Source organism: Rattus norvegicus, chromosome 4, assembly GCF_021556685.1.
Source record: "Rattus norvegicus strain SHRSP/BbbUtx chromosome 4, alternate assembly SHRSP_T2T, whole genome shotgun sequence".
In the NCBI taxonomy this organism is placed as follows: domain Eukaryota; kingdom Metazoa; phylum Chordata; class Mammalia; order Rodentia; family Muridae; genus Rattus; species Rattus norvegicus.
Genome location: NC_141537.1, coordinates 90693086 through 90710529, shown reverse-complemented (window position 1 = coordinate 90710529; position 17444 = coordinate 90693086). Strand labels below are relative to the sequence as shown.

Here is a 17444-nt window from a genome sequence, read left to right as displayed (position 1 = left end):
GTAACTGTTAATCATTGACTCTTTCCATCCCACAGCTCCATTACTTACCCTGAACTTCTTCAGACCAGGTAGCTTGAGACTGAACCTGATTTCCTTCCATTGTAAATGCTATCTGTGAGCCCTAAGCCTCCCTCCTGGACCACTGGTGATTTATTAGCATCTGTAAGGTTATCTCATACACTTGAGAATGAATAAGTTTGCTTTGATCTGCCTGGCTGACTTTTTTGAAATCAGCTACCTGTGAGTTATTCAGGAAGGAACCATGCAAGTCTGTTCCCCTTGCTAATGACCTAGTTTCTTCTGTCTGGAATATTCCGGTTGGAGTGTCCTCTGTGAATAGTAGTGCAATACTTCATGCGAGGCTGGAAATTAGCACTGTTTCCTTAATCTCTCCCATAGCTACGTACATCCTTTGTGAATTTGTGAATGCACGCACACACATATTTTTAAAATTATCATAAAATTACAGCATATGAAATATGAGTGTAAGACAGCTCATTTCATATAAAACTTACATTTCAATGTGAATCAAACAAGAAAAGAGTCAAGTCATATCACAATAGTAGAAATAGTCCCATTAGATTGTAGGATTGACATATCCAAAGCAGAAAAAAATCCTGTATGAAGTTTTAAAAGATTTGAGAATCTTCTGTCTTAACTGCATGAAAGTGGGCATAGGACGAGGACAGAGTAAGGGAGAGAAGAGATGCAGACTGAGGGTTGATGGATTAGTTCAGTTATAGTAAGAAGAAAAATTTGATCTTGTGCATAGACTTGTTAATATTTTATGAAGACAATTATTATGGTCCAACTTAAGACATATTTTACTTATAGCTAAACATGATCCAGAAGCAAACCTGGACGGTGTCTTACTTAGCGTTTTACTGCTGTGAACAGATACCATGACCATGTCAGCTCTCACAAGGACAACATTTAATTGAGACGGACTTACAGGTTCAGAGTTTCAGTCCATTATCATTAAGGCAGGAACACAGCAGCAGCCAGCCAAGCATGGTACAGGAGGAGCGAAAAATTATACATCTTCATCTGAAGGCTGCTAGCAGAATACTGGCTTCCAGGCAGCTAGGATGAGAGTCTTATAACCCACACCCACAGTGACACAACTAGTCCAACAAGGCCATATCTTCTAATCATGTTACCCCCTGGGCTGAGCATATACAAACCATCACAGACAGTAGTATTGGGATGATAGTGGTGAGCTGGGTCACAAAATGCATGTGTATGTATTATACAGATGTAAAGATCTTTTACTATTTTGCTTATAAATTTACACATGCATATGTTTATGAATGCTAACTTTTATTGAGAATGTTTGCCAAAACAGGTTTCCACTTGCTAAAGAGAAGCATCACTGTTAAGTTAGAGCATATGCATTTTCTTTCCTTCTTGGAATTCTGGAAGAAGAAATTATTTCAAAGTATATCCAAGGGCTTTCAAGTAATTTTGTGACTAGAAGGGTTGTAACAGGTTGATTGATGGCTTCAAAACCATCATTGAAAAGCAAATGTATGGTAGGGATTCTCTTATTTTCATTCATTCTCTGGTTGTTGAGTATCTGTGCTTGTTCCATTGTCTAAGTTTGAAAAGGGGGCTAAGGGGAGGAAGAGAAATACAGCACTGGTAAGAGAAACCAAATATCTCATGTTTTCTCTCATAACTAGGATCTGCTCCTCCTAGATTTAAATATACATTGCTCTAACCGTGACAGGAAGACAGAGGTGGAGCATTTAGGAAGAAGGAAGACATCAGTGTGAAGGAGAGGAGGATCAAGAGAGGGCAATGGAGTGAATGTGATCAAGTACAATGATATCAACCCATGAAAATACTGTGAGGAAATCAATCACTTCTAATTAACCTAGCCATTTAATTTAAAAGTGAACTTGAAATTTGTCAATTGAAATAGACTCAGAATTCCCACATTCTCAAAGCATTTGCTTTCATGAGTTTCTTTGAGTAGCAAGAAATCTTTTTATACTGTTGAGGACAAGGCTGTAGATTTTACTGTATAAAAAGAAGATCCATTTACACCAGTATTACATAAGTTTATTCACAAATGGCTATGATTCTGCCTTCTGCTGGCCGCCTTACAGTAGGTCTGCTTTTTCAATCTTCTACTGATCTCCTCACTGAGTCGTTCAAGCACACTAGACTTTAGACACTTTATCCATTTGATGTAATCTCAGAAGACCAAGGATGCAGTTACAATCCACACTCAATATCTTATCTTTTCCTTTGACTCTAAGTAACACTTGTCTTTAAGTAGCAAGGTCAAAGTTTTTGTTTTATTTCTGCCTCCCTCAAAACAGTTCTCTTCCTCTCCACAAGTTTCAGACTTATTCACAAAGGAATACTGCAATACGGATGCTATTTTCTGTGTTTCTTCCTGGAACAAGTATAATTGATCTCTTTGGGTCTATGTGTAGAGAGGAGTGGGGACCTAGGAAAGGTACTATCTGGGGAGGTCCTTTGTCTTTGGAACAGAACAAAAAGATGCTGCCTATGAAAGCTTTGCCTCCCCAGGGCTTGCCTGTGGCTAGACTCAATTACGGCTGTAGAATGTGGCTTATGTGCTCCTGAGGCCATTTGACAAGATAGTCATCTGTTTATTCTTGTTTCTTTTCGTGTACCTGTATTTTCAGAAAAAAAGATTCTTTGAGCAAGTGACATGTTTAATCTGCAATTTTCAAAGGGCATAGTGTGTTCAAATACAAAAATAAATAAGACAGTGCAATTTCTGAAATCGACCTACAGGGCTATCCCATGGGAGAGTGCACAAACCATCCGCCCAGACTCATTGCTCTTCGAGTCAAGAGTCGTTACAGAGAGCACAGCTGGAGACCCAGAAAACAGCTTTCCCTGGCATGTGTGGTTATGGATCCTTTCTTACCTACTTAGAAGACATTACCGTACTTACGGAGCCTGTAAAGAGAGACTAAGATACTTCCTGATGTTTCAAAGCGTTTAGATTGTACAGATTATAAAAACTGGAGGAGGAAACGATCCCATCCCACTTCACCTTAGTTTACCAGTTGTTCTTGTTACATTAAATGGAACATTTTTCAAACGCTAAAGGATGTGTTGATTCTTGCGCAGAAGCAAAACCAACACATGTCAAAGATGTTATCTAATCACTTCATGGAACGGGTGGGAAGACTGAAGCACTGCATCATAAGAACTGAAATGGGTTAACCAGTGGGAAGAGGCTGGGTACCATTACCTGGAGTGGAACCTGTGCTTTCCACTGCAGAATACTACCAGTTATCTATATAACTGACGTGCTAGGGCTCTAGTCAAATAGTTACTAATAAAATCAAAACTGTGCATTAAAAATCTAACACTTTAAGGACTAATATCAAGCTGGGGAAATATCTAAGTCAGTGAAGTTCTTGCCATTCACAATGCAAATTCCTTAATTTGAGCCCGAGTATGATGGCAATGGGGAGGCAAAGACAGGTAGATTGCTGCTGCTCCTGGACAGTCTACCCATACCCAGACTAAACAGAGACCCTGGTTCAAGAAACAAATTGGACAGATCCTGAAAAATGACACTCAAGATTTACTGTGGCCTGCATCCCCACCCCATCCCATATGTACCTGCACACATATTCATAAATAGAAAAAACAAAATGGATGTCATGCTTTGGTTCTCGAGTTCTAAACTGCACACTGACAAATGACAAAAATGAAGAATCATCCAGGGCCCCAGAATCACCTCTAGGAAAGCATGCCTAACTCAAGTGTGACCTAAATGTATCCCTTGTATAACTACAGCTTAACTGTATCTAATGTACAAAGCTGCCTGTTGATTAGCACTGTGGGAGAAGTGCCAGTCTCTAGAGATGCAATCTGAGAGTGACAATATTGTAAGGATTCATTGTGTTATCTGCTTTCTTTCTTCTAAATATTTGATAGAAGTTTGTAAGAAGATGTATTCATTTCTGAGAAGACACATTAGATTTGAGAGTAAGATGTCAAATTAAACAAAAGTATTTTTCATGTGTGTGTGTACGTGTGTGTGTGTGTGTGTGTGTGTGTGTGTGTATACAAATCAATTATAAAGTTCCCACATGTCTATTATACTTTTCCTGTAGTATTGGAATGTGCATGATGCAGACTAAATGAATTCAGTGCCACTTTCTATTATTTTTAAAAGTGAAGGGATTCTCTCATCTTCTTGGGATTTCAGACCACGAGGTATAGATTGGTAAGTGCTCTCAGCCATCCTGACGTGCTGTCCCCTAAACATGCAGCCACACATGAGTGTGCTTTGAGAAGCCATGAGACCTGGTAGCTCAGAACAAAGACACACTTCCTAGACATAGCTTGTTGTCCTCTGCCATTGAGAGCTCTAGGTTAACCATCTGCAGAATAAGTCTAATCCTTCAGCACACCTACTAAGACTGACATGAAATTCCTAGTGTGTGTCTGTCAAGGAATAAATCTTCAGATGTGTGTCAACATAAGTCCTCTACTTACAGCCTCTTTAATTGTTAAGATGCTGGATATTTCAACATTGTACATATAACTCATTGTCTGGTAATGCTGGGAAATGGTGCCTCCTAGTAATGTCAGAAACTGTACCCATAAAGTCCCACCAATGTGACTGCCTAAACATGAACTGAACAAGAACAATGACATGGTAAACTGAAAGGAAAAGAGCCCATGAGATCTCAACCCTATACAAATAACTATAGGCAGCTAATTCTCATTGTGAGAAAAATAGCCTTCCCTAAGGAAGAGCACAACTGGCTATAGAACACCACTACCTGTCTCTGAAAATGCACACATAAGTAACATTATAAATATGTATACATATATATATATATATATATATATGTGTGTGTGTGTGTGTGTGTGTGTGTGTGTGTGTGCATACATGTGTATATATACATGTAAAAGCAATGAATGGAAAAGGTTCCATGAGTTTGAAAAAGAGCAAGAGGGCATATGGGAGGGCTTGGAGGGAGGGAAGGGAAGTGATAAATAATGTAATTATATTATAATCTTAAAACATGAAAGAAAAGGGTACTTTGAAAACTCGATGTCAAAAAACTCAACGTCAAACAATACATGTATTTGATCTATGATATAAAAAAATCATATGCTTAGGACAGTATTTCCTTTTTTATCGGAGCTCAAATTTCAGCCACAAATCACTGAAAATTTTCAGTTTAAAAACAGTTAAATTGTCTCACATATTTATGCTTTTCAATTTCAATTTGCTGTTGAAATTGAGGAAAGATTTATAAAAGGTGCAGATAAAAATATGATATCCCTATTTTTAAGTTCTTCACCACCCCATTGGATTAAAGGCTTTTTGCCTACACCAGAACAGTCTAACATGGCACTTTATGTGGGAGGGTACTTACATTACCACATAGGAAAGAAATAATTTCAGAAGAACCAAGGCTGGTTCTCACCAATAGGATGTAAGAATAGGGAACAGCATTAGGTTACTCCTCTCATATCCCTTTTCTTCTTGGGGCAATTAGTGATGGGAGTCTAAGTTTCAGTCAAGTTACATTTTACTGTAACATGGGCAGCCTCAGAAAGTCTATGGAAAACATGCTTTAATCATCATTTCCCCAACATATTATCATCCCAAGAGAAGCCCTCCGGGTGGATTTGGGTCAGTCTCCAGTTGATCGGTTCAGGTCTCAGCTTACTCTTGTCTTGCTTTCTCACCTGACCATGGTGGTGCAGTGTGAAGACAATTTTAGTCTCTTGATCACAGCCAGCACCTGGTTCCCATGTCTATGCTAGTTCAAATGAATCAGCCAGAAAACCATATTAGAAGTCATCAAAGATGTGTGAATTTCAAACTGACCTATTTTTTAAAATGTGTAATGGTACAATTGTGAAGGCTCATTCTAGAAGATTCTTTCCTTTGCTTTCCCCCTCCCTTTAAATCTCTGTGTGAGAAAATGTAGCTGAGAAGCAGACTTTACATCTTAAAGTTTTCTCCACCTCTGTTAGAAATAAAATACTAAAAATAAATTACTTTAAGATTCAGAGCAGCAACCTGTCCCCAGTGAAACTCTCTTAATTAATGTGGTGACCTGTGTAGAGAGAAGGGACAACTGTAGAGTCCCTAAGTAATTATCCAACCAAAGCTTCAGATAATTACAGGAGGGAGGTTTTCAAGACACAGGATATCCTGAAACCTTGAAATTCCATGTTGATTTAGGCCTTCTATTCATTCCTGTTGGTGTTTGTAATTGACAAAGTCAGCGCATGTCAGAAACTCAAATGCTAGTAAAGTCCCTGTGGGAATTTCAGTAGAAAATAAAGTGCCTCTTAAAATGGTGGAAATTAGGGATTCCTTACAAATAAAATTGGGAAGTTCTTATGCAGTAATGAATAATGTGGGTCAGATATAAGATATATTTATATATACTATAAGATTTATTAGACAGCAAATGGAGAATGGCTGGCAAAGGTTGATATCAGACAACAATATATTGCATTCATAAAGAGTATTCTTCAGTAATCCAGTAATGGGCAATGCTGGAAAAATCTTGCTGAGGTACTGTATTTATGAATATTTAAACAACTCATTAGCTAAATTTCCTTTTGGCTTAAACTCATAATTGGGAATCCAAATAAATCCCAGTTCCCTCCTTTACAGTTTGTTTTTTAAGTGGAATCTCTGTGGCCTTCAGGTGACTCACTGGGCTTGTAGATTCAGTCAATCTGAACCCACATAAATGGATTTGGTTTTATTAAAACCACTTCACCCCAGTGGTTTTTTAAAACTTAAAAAAAAAAACCTGCTCTCAGTGACCCCGTCTAACTTGAATCATGGCAATGGATTCTCAAGACAATAAGTAATATCTTCTCCGTGAGAGTCAAGATGATTGTGTAGATCACCTTAGAGACCAAGCTAGCTCATAGATGTCCTGTCCTTCAAGAAAGAAAGAACAAATTGCTTTTCATCGAGTGGTCACAGTGGTCATTTTAGCCACAGGCCATGCATGTTCCTTTTGTCACAGCTATGTTGTAGGCTACAAGACAGAAGGAAGGCTTATAGTTGCTGTTCTCAGTACTCTCCTTGTGTCTCGTCTGTTGCTTTCCTAGTTCGGTAGCCTTTTCTCACAGGTGACTTGACACACAGTAGTGTGTGTTCATTAAGCAAGAGAGTCATCCTTTCTCCTAGAAATAGGAGACTTTTAAAAGTGGACCTGAGGCAACAATGGCCTGTGATTTTCAAAGCAGAAGGAATGACAAGTGAAAGAGAAATTCGGGAGCAATCCATGAGCAGCTTCATTTCAAATATAGTCACAAATGGCTGCATGTGATGAATAACCCTTGTCAACCACTTTTAGCAGGTTGCTGACTCATCCAGTACATATTTTGCTAGTGTTTGAAGAAAATAAAAGGGAAATCCTAAATTTTCCCAATTAGTTTCTCATTGAGGAATTGTTTAAAAAAAAACCCATATTATAGGGGTGCTGATATGCAGCATATTAGGTGCTTAATGAAATCATAATTTATCAGTGCAATGGAAGTGGCCTCATTCACTAATCAGTGGATTGTATCATGCTGTCTTTTGATAGAAACATGACTGAGTTCTCTGCTGTGGTTTTCACACTTGTTCCAGTGAATCCTACAGATTCATTTTACGTGTCTAAGTCATCTAATCCCAGCACTCAGGAAGCAGAGGCAGATGGATCTCTGAGTAAAGGCCATGCTGGTCTACAGAGTGAGTTTTAGGACACCCAGGGCTACACAGAGAAACTGTGTCTCAAATAATCAAACAACAAACAAGATATATATCCCCCCTTTCGCTCTACACACACACACACACACACACACACACACATATATATATATATGATATATATATATACATATACATATATATATATACATATACATACATATACATATATATATATATATATATATATATATATATATATATATATCTCCTCCTGAGGAGACGTTGATGAGGCAGCAGCTAGCACAAGAGATGTATGTCCTGCTCCTCCACACTGATGGGCTTTCACAGCCTTCATATTTGTGCTGCCTACACCATGACCAATCTGCACAGAGTGAATGTTCAAGTACTAGGCATGGAATTACGACTTAAGGAATGAATAATAAACAAGAAGAGCCACAGTTTCAGGGGAAAATCCAAGCATTCAACAGATGTCACTAGGGAATCGCTCAGAATTGAGAGTTATCAAAAGTAAGTGATAGGATCAATATGCATTTTATCAATGTGTGAAAATCCTGAGGAGTAAAAATAAAATTTAATTAAAAGATTAAAGTTACAAGAATGTATCAAAGGAGGTAGGTAGAATAGTTTCTCTAGAGGGATAATACAAAACAGTATTTGCTCAGAACAAATAAATAAAAACAGATCCAATTGTGTTTCATTTCAAAAATCAACTTTCAATTTTTAAAGCTCATTGTGCAAAAACACTTTTGTGTATGTCAATTTTATGTCTGAATGATAATTTTTTTCTTTTAGGTCTTTATTGGTTTTCTTCTACATCTAATATTTTAACACAGGAATTTAATTCAAGAATTTGATAAGATACGTTTTTCATGTGTGTTACACATGTGCTTAGTTTAACTGTAACACTGTAGCACAACCTGAGTCATTTATGTAGGACCTATCTGAATATTCTCCTTGGAGAATCATTGCTATCTTTTACACTGGACAGTATTTTTTCATTATAGATGCAAAACATCCTATTAATTTATACTGTCTTTAATCTTTAGAGAAAACAGAAGACATTGGGCTGACTGACTAATCCTTCAAGGGGCAATGCCCAGGTTCTACTTGTTATGTTCCATTTCTTCCTCCGCAATGCCCACTTACCACTAGTTACACATCGCCTCTCTCCGCAGTTGGCTAATTTCCTTCTAATTTATTCTCCAGAATCTATTACAGAACTTTTCCAATTACAACCACATCCCAGCACTTAAAACTCATGCTTTAGTTTAACATCTGCATGGATATAGACTGAGCTTGAAGACCAACACTGTGATGGGCTACTTTATAGGGTTACTTGGTGAATAAGTGAATTCCCCTTTTCTTTTGCTTTCCTGTTCTGGGTCCTATCACTTTTGGTGAGAAAACAGAAAAGGTGTGTCATCTTTGGACTCTCCCATCAGGATAGAGTTCTATTGCTTATGTATTAGCCAGAGAATGCTCTCGGCATGCAGGCAGGTCCTACCAGTGATAACAGCCTGTTGGTAGGACACCAAGGCTAGGATCCATAGCTACCATGGCTAGTGTGGTAGCCTTCTGAAAAAGAGCTTTCTTGCTAGCCTTCTCATGCTAAAACAATGTGGCATACTTCCACGGTCTGGATTGTTTGGGTTGACAGCCGTTAACAGCAGCTAGGATATGAGCTTAAGGTCTAAGTCATCATCATGCCTGAATTCTTCCCAGAGCTTTCAGAGGAGGTTAGATCTGCAGCTTCTTATCTCTAGTTCCTCACAGTCTTCATGGTTTTCATGACGTCTCTCCCATCATCTCTGTTCAGCTGTTCTCTGGAGCTTTTTGGCCACTCTCTCTTCATTATCGTGCAGCTCCCCTTCTTTCTTTCATTGCCATATCAGCTACTCTACTGATGGCTAATTGACTGAGAGTCTCTCACTCAAATAGACAGGGTACCAGAGAAATTCTAGCAGCTGTCAGTTAGCAAGTCACATTATGAAACCAACGGACCCCATAATTTATTTAAAAGAAAATTTCGCATTAAGTAGTGTTTATGATGAAGGATTATCATAAATATTACTGATGTTTTAATGGTATACAGCAACTCTGCTCAGTGCCTTAGGGACAGGGGCCTTCTATTATTTGTCTTTAAAACACACTTATAGATCTGACATCTTTAATGTCTTATTCATAGCAGATTTGAAGAATCATTTCGGACAATGTATCTTAGACAGGATTTATGTGCCCTGAAATGTATTGTGTCTTTTTTCTCTATAGCTAATAACAGTCCCTGTCAGACAAGAAATCCAATAAGTGAGCATTGAAAACATACATATGGGTAACATTATATGGACTCAACAGGCTATGTTAGAAATGTATATTTATGTACAAATGCATATAGGTATGAAATAATAATGAAAATATGACTGCAAATTTTAAGGAAAGAAAGGTGTGGTATATGGGATGGTTTGGAGAGAGAAGGAAGATGTAATTAAATTATAATCTAAAAAATAAAAAAAAATGTGAAAAAACCAATTGGTTCGTCCCTTTTCTTTTTGCTACCTATCCATATTCACACAGTCTTGGAACACATACAATCTCACATTTCTACATATTTTAAACAAGGCACTGATTGCTTTTGCTTGGGTCTACCTTCCTGAGGATACTTGTGTAATGACTAGGCTTGGAAGGTGGACCCAGCCTTCTGAGTAAAAGACAGATGTGAGTGCGCAACCTTAGTCAGACGATCTGTTTATAGTTATTCTTGACTATTAAAAAATCTGAGATGGCTCAGAGGCTAAGAAGACTGGCTGTTTTTACAGAGGATCTGGTTTAATTCCCTGCATCCGCATGGCGGCTCTCAACTGTCTGTAACTCCAGTCTCAGTGGACGTAGCACCCTCACGCAGAAATACAAGCAGGCAAAACATCACTGAACATAAAAATAAATAAATCTTAAAAGATGCTATTTTCCTAAGCTCCAGAGTTCCCTTGTATGATGAATCCAGTTATTGGGAGTCTTGGTTTCTTTAAACATTCCTGTGAGATTGGGATGTTCCCTATGGCTTTGGGAATTCCGTGTGAGAACTGTGCTCTGGCTACTGCTATTCTCGTAAGCAGTAAGGTCACTTGTCTCAAAAATTTTGTATTGTTCAATACCTATAATATTGACCTTGACAAATGTATTAATTTACAGGTAGCAAAGAATTTCAAACTATGGACAACTTTTAAGCAATCATTACTGACTTTAAATGATAAATGGTGGAGATTACAGTCGCCGCATCTTCATTTTCAATACCCAGCCTGTCCAAATGAGGTTTCACTGTCACATGCACCTGACGCTCATGTTCTGCAGCCACTCTGCAGGTCACTGCCAGGCTCATTTACCTGGAACTAATTTTAGCCTTATGTCGGTCAGTTAAGTCACTGTGGTTATTAAATGTGCAAGTCCTGCTGGCAAGTGTTCCAGGTACTCATCGGCCTCCAATTTCCATCCCCACAGGGGCAGTGTCACTCTCCTACTGCCATATTTTGTCCATGATATATCCCATCATTGGTTTTCCCAGCCAGACCCAAAATATAGATATGCAATATTAATGTTTCTGAGAGTAATCTCTCCTTATTTTGGACATCAAAATTTTACATCTCAGTGCCCTAGATCAAGGTTATAGTCTTCTGTTTTTCAGTCCTGAAATATCGTTAATTTTTCTAGATTTGATAGTGTTTGGGATGAAACTATCTGTTATACATCACTATATACTCTGAAATTATTGGCCTCATTCGCAGTATATATAAATGTTTATACTGCTAATTCACCTTTCTTTTGAAGAACCTATAGGTTGATATTAGCACGAGCATTGTATTTTTGGCAGCATTAAGCATAGATCTTGTCAACAAATTAGAATGTAAAGAAATAGCGTTTTCTATTCAAATTCACGAAAATGTTTTAGTCTTTACTGCTACATAAAATACTATGTCCTTATAATTTGGTTGGTTCTTCATATAAATTAACTTTAAGTGTTCATTTACAGAAGTTTTATAACCCCTTAACCACAAGATGTGTCGTGTTTTCCCAATCTGGCCTCCATGCATCGAGTTGCTGTCATAAGCAGTAACACTGTGTGATTTATCTGTCAGCTCTAAGATTGTAAAATTCTTTTCTGTGTCTGGCCAACATAAGCAATAGACTTTTGCAGAAAGTTTGAACCCAGAGACTCAAGAAAAGGTCATGCTTTTCATAGAATTCTTATCCTGGTTTACTTAGGAGAAGCAGTGACTGAAATTAAGAGCTGTTTTCTTGGCAATACCATAAGAATCAATAAAAGTCTACTCATCCTTCTGAATCAAGGGTGGAAAGATGTCCCACCAAGTGTTTAGTTGGAACTCCAGCCTCTGGTGCTGTGGGTAAGGGGGGAGGGAAGGATGCTGGCACCAGCATTTTCAGTTTCTGCTCTGTTCCTTCTCTCACATGAGGTGCTTGAGGTTTTTGTAGTGTCTCCAATGTAACTAATTGATGAAAACAGACAAAAACTTTCTATCATAAAAGATTAAAAAATTAAGTGTATTCTAAAGAAAAAACTTAGCTATAACTTGATTGTATAAAAATAATGAGTACTCATCAATGAAATAATATGTTTATTGAAATACAAAGCAAAATTATATCCCATTCAAGCACATAGACCCTCAGTAAATATTCTGTTATATAACCATGAACTGGTCATTACCACCCGGTAACTTTATGTCCCATGTTTAATGTCACAGATACCATTTGCCACGTGGTTAGTCAGTTACTAAATACTTTGTGCTGAGTGGGGAGGGATATGGTTTATCCAGAGTTTCCAAAGAACTTGAAGTGGATTTGTAAGGAAGCTTTCATAAAGTGATAGCGCTGTTAATTTTCTCCAGATGTGCTTCTCTGTCACATACACATGCACTCTCGCCACATAAGAGTGCCTGCAGCTACTGCTCACAATCATAAAGATGCTAACATTGTCTTGGTGTAGACATTCTGTGTCTGTGGGAAACTGAGAGTTCTTATTGAGCATTCATAAGTAGATCTAAAGGAGCCACACTGATGGCAGATCCATTGACAATGTTGAACAGAGCTGTGCAGTGACTTATTGAGAGTTTTATAATGTATGTAATCCAGAAATAATGGATGATTTAAAAGTAATTAAAAGACTATAAATACACATTCAGTGCCTTATTCTGAAGAAGAGAAAGGCAACATTGAGCTCAGCCATGATGAGGGAGTAATCTTTTCTTTCCCTTTATATTCTATGTGAATAAGTAAGCAAAGAATACGTGATTACTAGATATAGCATCTGCCCCATGGACTTAATGGATCATGATGCCTTATTATAATAATCAAAGTGGACATTAATGCAGGGGCTTAGGAGGGATTACCATCTTCAGTGCTCAGCAAAGCTCTGCTCCTTGTCAGCAGGGGAGAAGAAAACACTCAAATGATAATAATGTGAACTATTCTGAAAGTTCCTAGTGTCAGGACCACCAATAAAATGACTTACTACAAATTCAGAAGATAATATTGTCTGAGTGGGGTTCTTCGTTAGAAGCAACTTGTTTTTGCCCCCTAAATAAAAAGGTCTGTTTTTGTTCTTGGCAAAACACTACGCACACACACACTCAATTCCCTTAGCCATCTGAGATCATTCTTCCTGGAGCAAATAGTAACAAGCTTTAATTAATACCAGAGATAGTTGAGGTATTCAGAAATTAATTATAACTCATTCACAGAATCTGGCTTAATGTTTTATTGTGAAGGGTTTATTTACAAGACGTTTCACAAAAATACAACATAATAATTAGGAGGGCAGACTTTGGAACCAGGTGCAGTCTGTTTAGCAGTGAATAAAATGGGGATGATGATGACAGCCTTCTGTAAGGACTGGTTTGAGTTCAGGTAAAGTTTATAAGATCTTTGGAATTTGTCCATACCCTAGTAATAATCACCAAGGAGAGTGTGGTAGTATTGTTTGTTTGTTTATTTGTTTTAACTGTGGCTGATTTATAAGCAAGATGGGCAAGAAAACATGTAGAAGCATTTGCTTTTAATTACCTTATTCTTTTAGATTTAATTTAGTGTATTTGTTTACTGAGTTTTAAAGTCAAGTCTCACTCTATATTCCAGGCTGGCTTGAAGTGTACTATGTAACTATGTAAGGAAGGGGGGGCTGGAATCGTTGCCATTCCTGCTTCAGTCCCCAAGGGCATTATTATAGGCACGAACCACCATCTCACGTTTTCCCTGGCTTATCGGCTTTCTTTATAATCTGGTTTAGAGTTCCCCTTTAGCACTAATCTGTTCAAACAGGTTTGAAGTTCCCAGAAAAATTCTTAAATTAAAGAGAGGAGGAGGAGGAAGAGGAGGAGGAGGAAGAGGAAGAGGAGGAGGAGGAGGAGGAGGAGGAGGAGGAGGAGGAGGAGGAGGAGGAGGAGGGAAAAAAAACTGGCTACCAGCACTGTGTGACAATGTTTAACTGTGACAGTATTTGCAAATCCTCCTGAAGTGTATCGCTGTGGTCTGTGAGGCCCTACCTGCTCAGTGCTGATGATTCCATGGAGACACTGGATAGCGTAGTTGATCTAAGAGGCTGAGGCCCAAGCAAGGAACTTTTCTTTTCAGATGGTAGGCCTGGTAGACTTTACCTGGTCTCTGCTCACATTCTTGCTCCAGTTTTCTTAAAGCCTTTTAATCACTCAGATGAGGAAGACACAGCCTTCCTTTGTCCTATAAGATTTCTTAATTTCATATCTATTGGTTTCTAAGCCTTCATTGTCTACTTCAGAACCTCAGAACTCTAGTCATTTTTTGCATGCAAGCATCTTGTTTTGCCTGAAGTATTTTCCATCAGTCTAATAGTAGGGTAAAATATCCATTATTTCCTTCTTTGTTTAAAACAAACACTTGTGCCTTGGTCCTTTAAAGTCTTAATGTTTCCTTCATTTTCCCCTCAGTACTTTCAGCAATTTTTGTGGTCTTCTAAAATGAAACCATTAATCCTGTTTTATAGTTGGTCAATGTCTACCTTTTTCATTCAGTTACTAATTTTAGGACTTTCTTTCAAAACCAGTACACTGGCAAAGAAGATGTAGCTAGCTCTTTCTGAGTCCAATGTGCAGCAAATCTTCCCAAGATCATCCCACTTGAACTCTGATGATACCCTGTGCCTTCCCTAACCAGGAAGTTTATCTTTAAAAGCCCAATCTGTAAGGGTTTAAAATAATAGTAAAAATCCTCAGGTATATATGTAAACATATGGAATAATATTTTCCCTCAATAGTCCTAAAACATGATAAAGCCGGTTATTCTGAGGTTTCCATTGTGTGTTAGTATTCCCACTAGATCATATTCAAATAACAGGAATAAAAGCGAGCAGTGGCTGCCTTGCTGTGTAGGCTCATTAGATGAGTCAGCTAATGACAGGGTTGTGCATTCAAAAGGGCAAGCACTATGCTGCTTACCAAAGAGAATGAAGATTAAGATAGCATGTCACCTCCTGAAAACTCTACTTAAAAATGCTTTTGCATGGATACCTACTTAGCTTGCCAAGTGTTTCATACGATTGGTTTTTGATAATTGATTAAAACCCTCTAAAAAGATTCCTCAAATCTATTTAATATATTATATAGTTTTTCATCATCTCTCAAAACGTTTAAAACGTTGAGGTAAAGGAGTATTTATTAATTCTCTATACTGTTCTGTCCCTCTGACAGGACTGCTGACACTAAATCACTGTGCCTCAGGGATGAAGAACGGGAGCGATCAGACTTTCAAAGTAGAACAAGTGCATGTTTGATTGAGAAGGAGTGTATATTGTTTCCACGTAGGGCTAGAATCTCCATGAAAGTCACCCAACAGGATAAATTAGTGTTCACAACCTGAAAAAGCGGTCTACAGGTGTGACCTGAGAACAGTGTTTTCAGCATCTCTTATCAGTGTTTCCCATCTTTACTACTCCAATGCAACTGATAGCGTAGCAATTTTCTGCCCATTGAGAAAATCTTGTTAGGTGTAATTTTGCTGGATATACTGTACTGAGTGAGGGCAGCTAAGTCACTGTCATCATAAAGCAGCCTTTCGGATGAACTGGGAACCTCATATCTTCAGTCAGCTGTGTGGCTCGTTATTTTGCTGTGGATGCTAAAATCAAGCTATAGTTGTGTTTTTGTTAACCCAGAGGTAGACCTCAAGGTCAGGGAAAAATCTCAATTACTGAACTCTTTAGTTGTATTTTATATATCTACGAATATAGGGTGCCTGGATCTGTATATGAGTGTTTGTCAGTTAATAAGCAGGTATAGTTCAAGACAACCTGGGAGAACTCTTCCTTAGGTTCCAGACAGGCAGTCATTTGCAGACATGGAACTGAGAGTCCACTCTAGTGTGGCTAATCAGCAAGCTCCAGGGATCTACTTGTCCTTTGTGCCCACCATTATCGCCCCCCCACACACACCCTACCCAGAGAGTACAAGCACAAACTACCCTACTCAGGGGCTTATGCAAAGAGAAGGGCACTATTCAAGGACTGTCTCCTGGCCTTAAGCAATTTTCATAGATAACAAAGCCCCTCCAAGTTGTAAACTGTCTATAGGGTGAATATCTAGGCCAAAGCAAAACCTGGCAACAGAAAAGGCTGAATACATGGTAAATATTTTACACTTCCTTTCTAACAAGATTTTCATTCCTGATGAGTTTACTTTTTAATGTGTCCATATAATACATGGCTATTTCTCTTAGTAAAATATGCTTTTCAATTAATACATATGTGGATTTCCCTACATGGGAAATGGAATATATGGTGTGTACATTTTTTCAATTAAATTTACTTGACTATTTTATACACACACACACACACACACACACTCACACACACACACACACCCCTCATAATTACTCTCTCCCTAACATTCTACTTCTCTTTTATCTCTATTAAGACCTCACTCCCACAATTGTCAGTAGCCCTTTTCCCATATACATGGCTTTTGGTTTTGTTTCGTGACCCATTTTGTTTAATCAGATCCTTTTATGTGAAGTATTGGTTGAGATTGTATATCAGTTCATGGTGTGATCATCAGTGGGTATAAAATTGAAGGCAATGATTTACCTTTTCCCCAAACCATCAGTAGTAAGTAGTAGAGCAGTGAGAGATAGGGTCATCTGAACCCTTCTGTCTATTCCTGACCTTTGACAGGCTCATTTTCCCACATATACCATGTAGGCAGCTGTAGTTTCTATGCCTTCATGATTGAAATTCCTATGTCTTGTCAAGGAACACTATCTCTTTTTTCTGGCCCTTACGATCTTTCTGCCATTACTTCTTCAATGCATACTGACCCTTATAGGGGACAGTATAAATGTATTGTTTAAAGCTGAACACTAATACTCAGTGCCTTTTGTAACCATGAGTGCCTACATTCACCACTGTTCACTGGAAGGAAAGTCTTATCTTATTAAGGCTTGAAAGTAGCATTTATTTAAGAGTATAAACATGAATCCTTAAAGGCAGTTTGATACTAAGTGAATTTGCTGAACAGCACTATTCAGTTCTTCCAAGGACCTACAATATCCTTTGCCGGGGTGTTATTTTTTTTATAATGTTTTTAATACTAGACTTGGATTCCCTTGTTTGAAGCAGGTCATTATTTCAACCAGAGAGCAATTGGTAACCTCCCCTACAGTAGTAGCACTAATACATATTGTGTTTGGAAGGTTGGCCTCATAGGTT

At 38.1% G+C, this 17444-nt stretch overlaps 1 protein-coding gene across 4 annotated transcripts in view; it reads left to right on the top strand.

The window, feature by feature from the left end:
- The window catches only part of Snca (synuclein alpha), a 100933-nt gene that overhangs the window by 77064 nt on the left and 6425 nt on the right, over nucleotides 1–17444 (top strand). The window contains exon 5 of one of the 4 annotated variants that reach the window (XM_087656297.1): nucleotides 2773–4017. In XM_087656297.1, coding sequence (XP_087512423.1) covers nucleotides 2773–2916 — 144 coding nt within the window. In that variant the 3' untranslated portion in view covers nucleotides 2917–4017. 4 annotated transcript variants of the gene reach the window in all.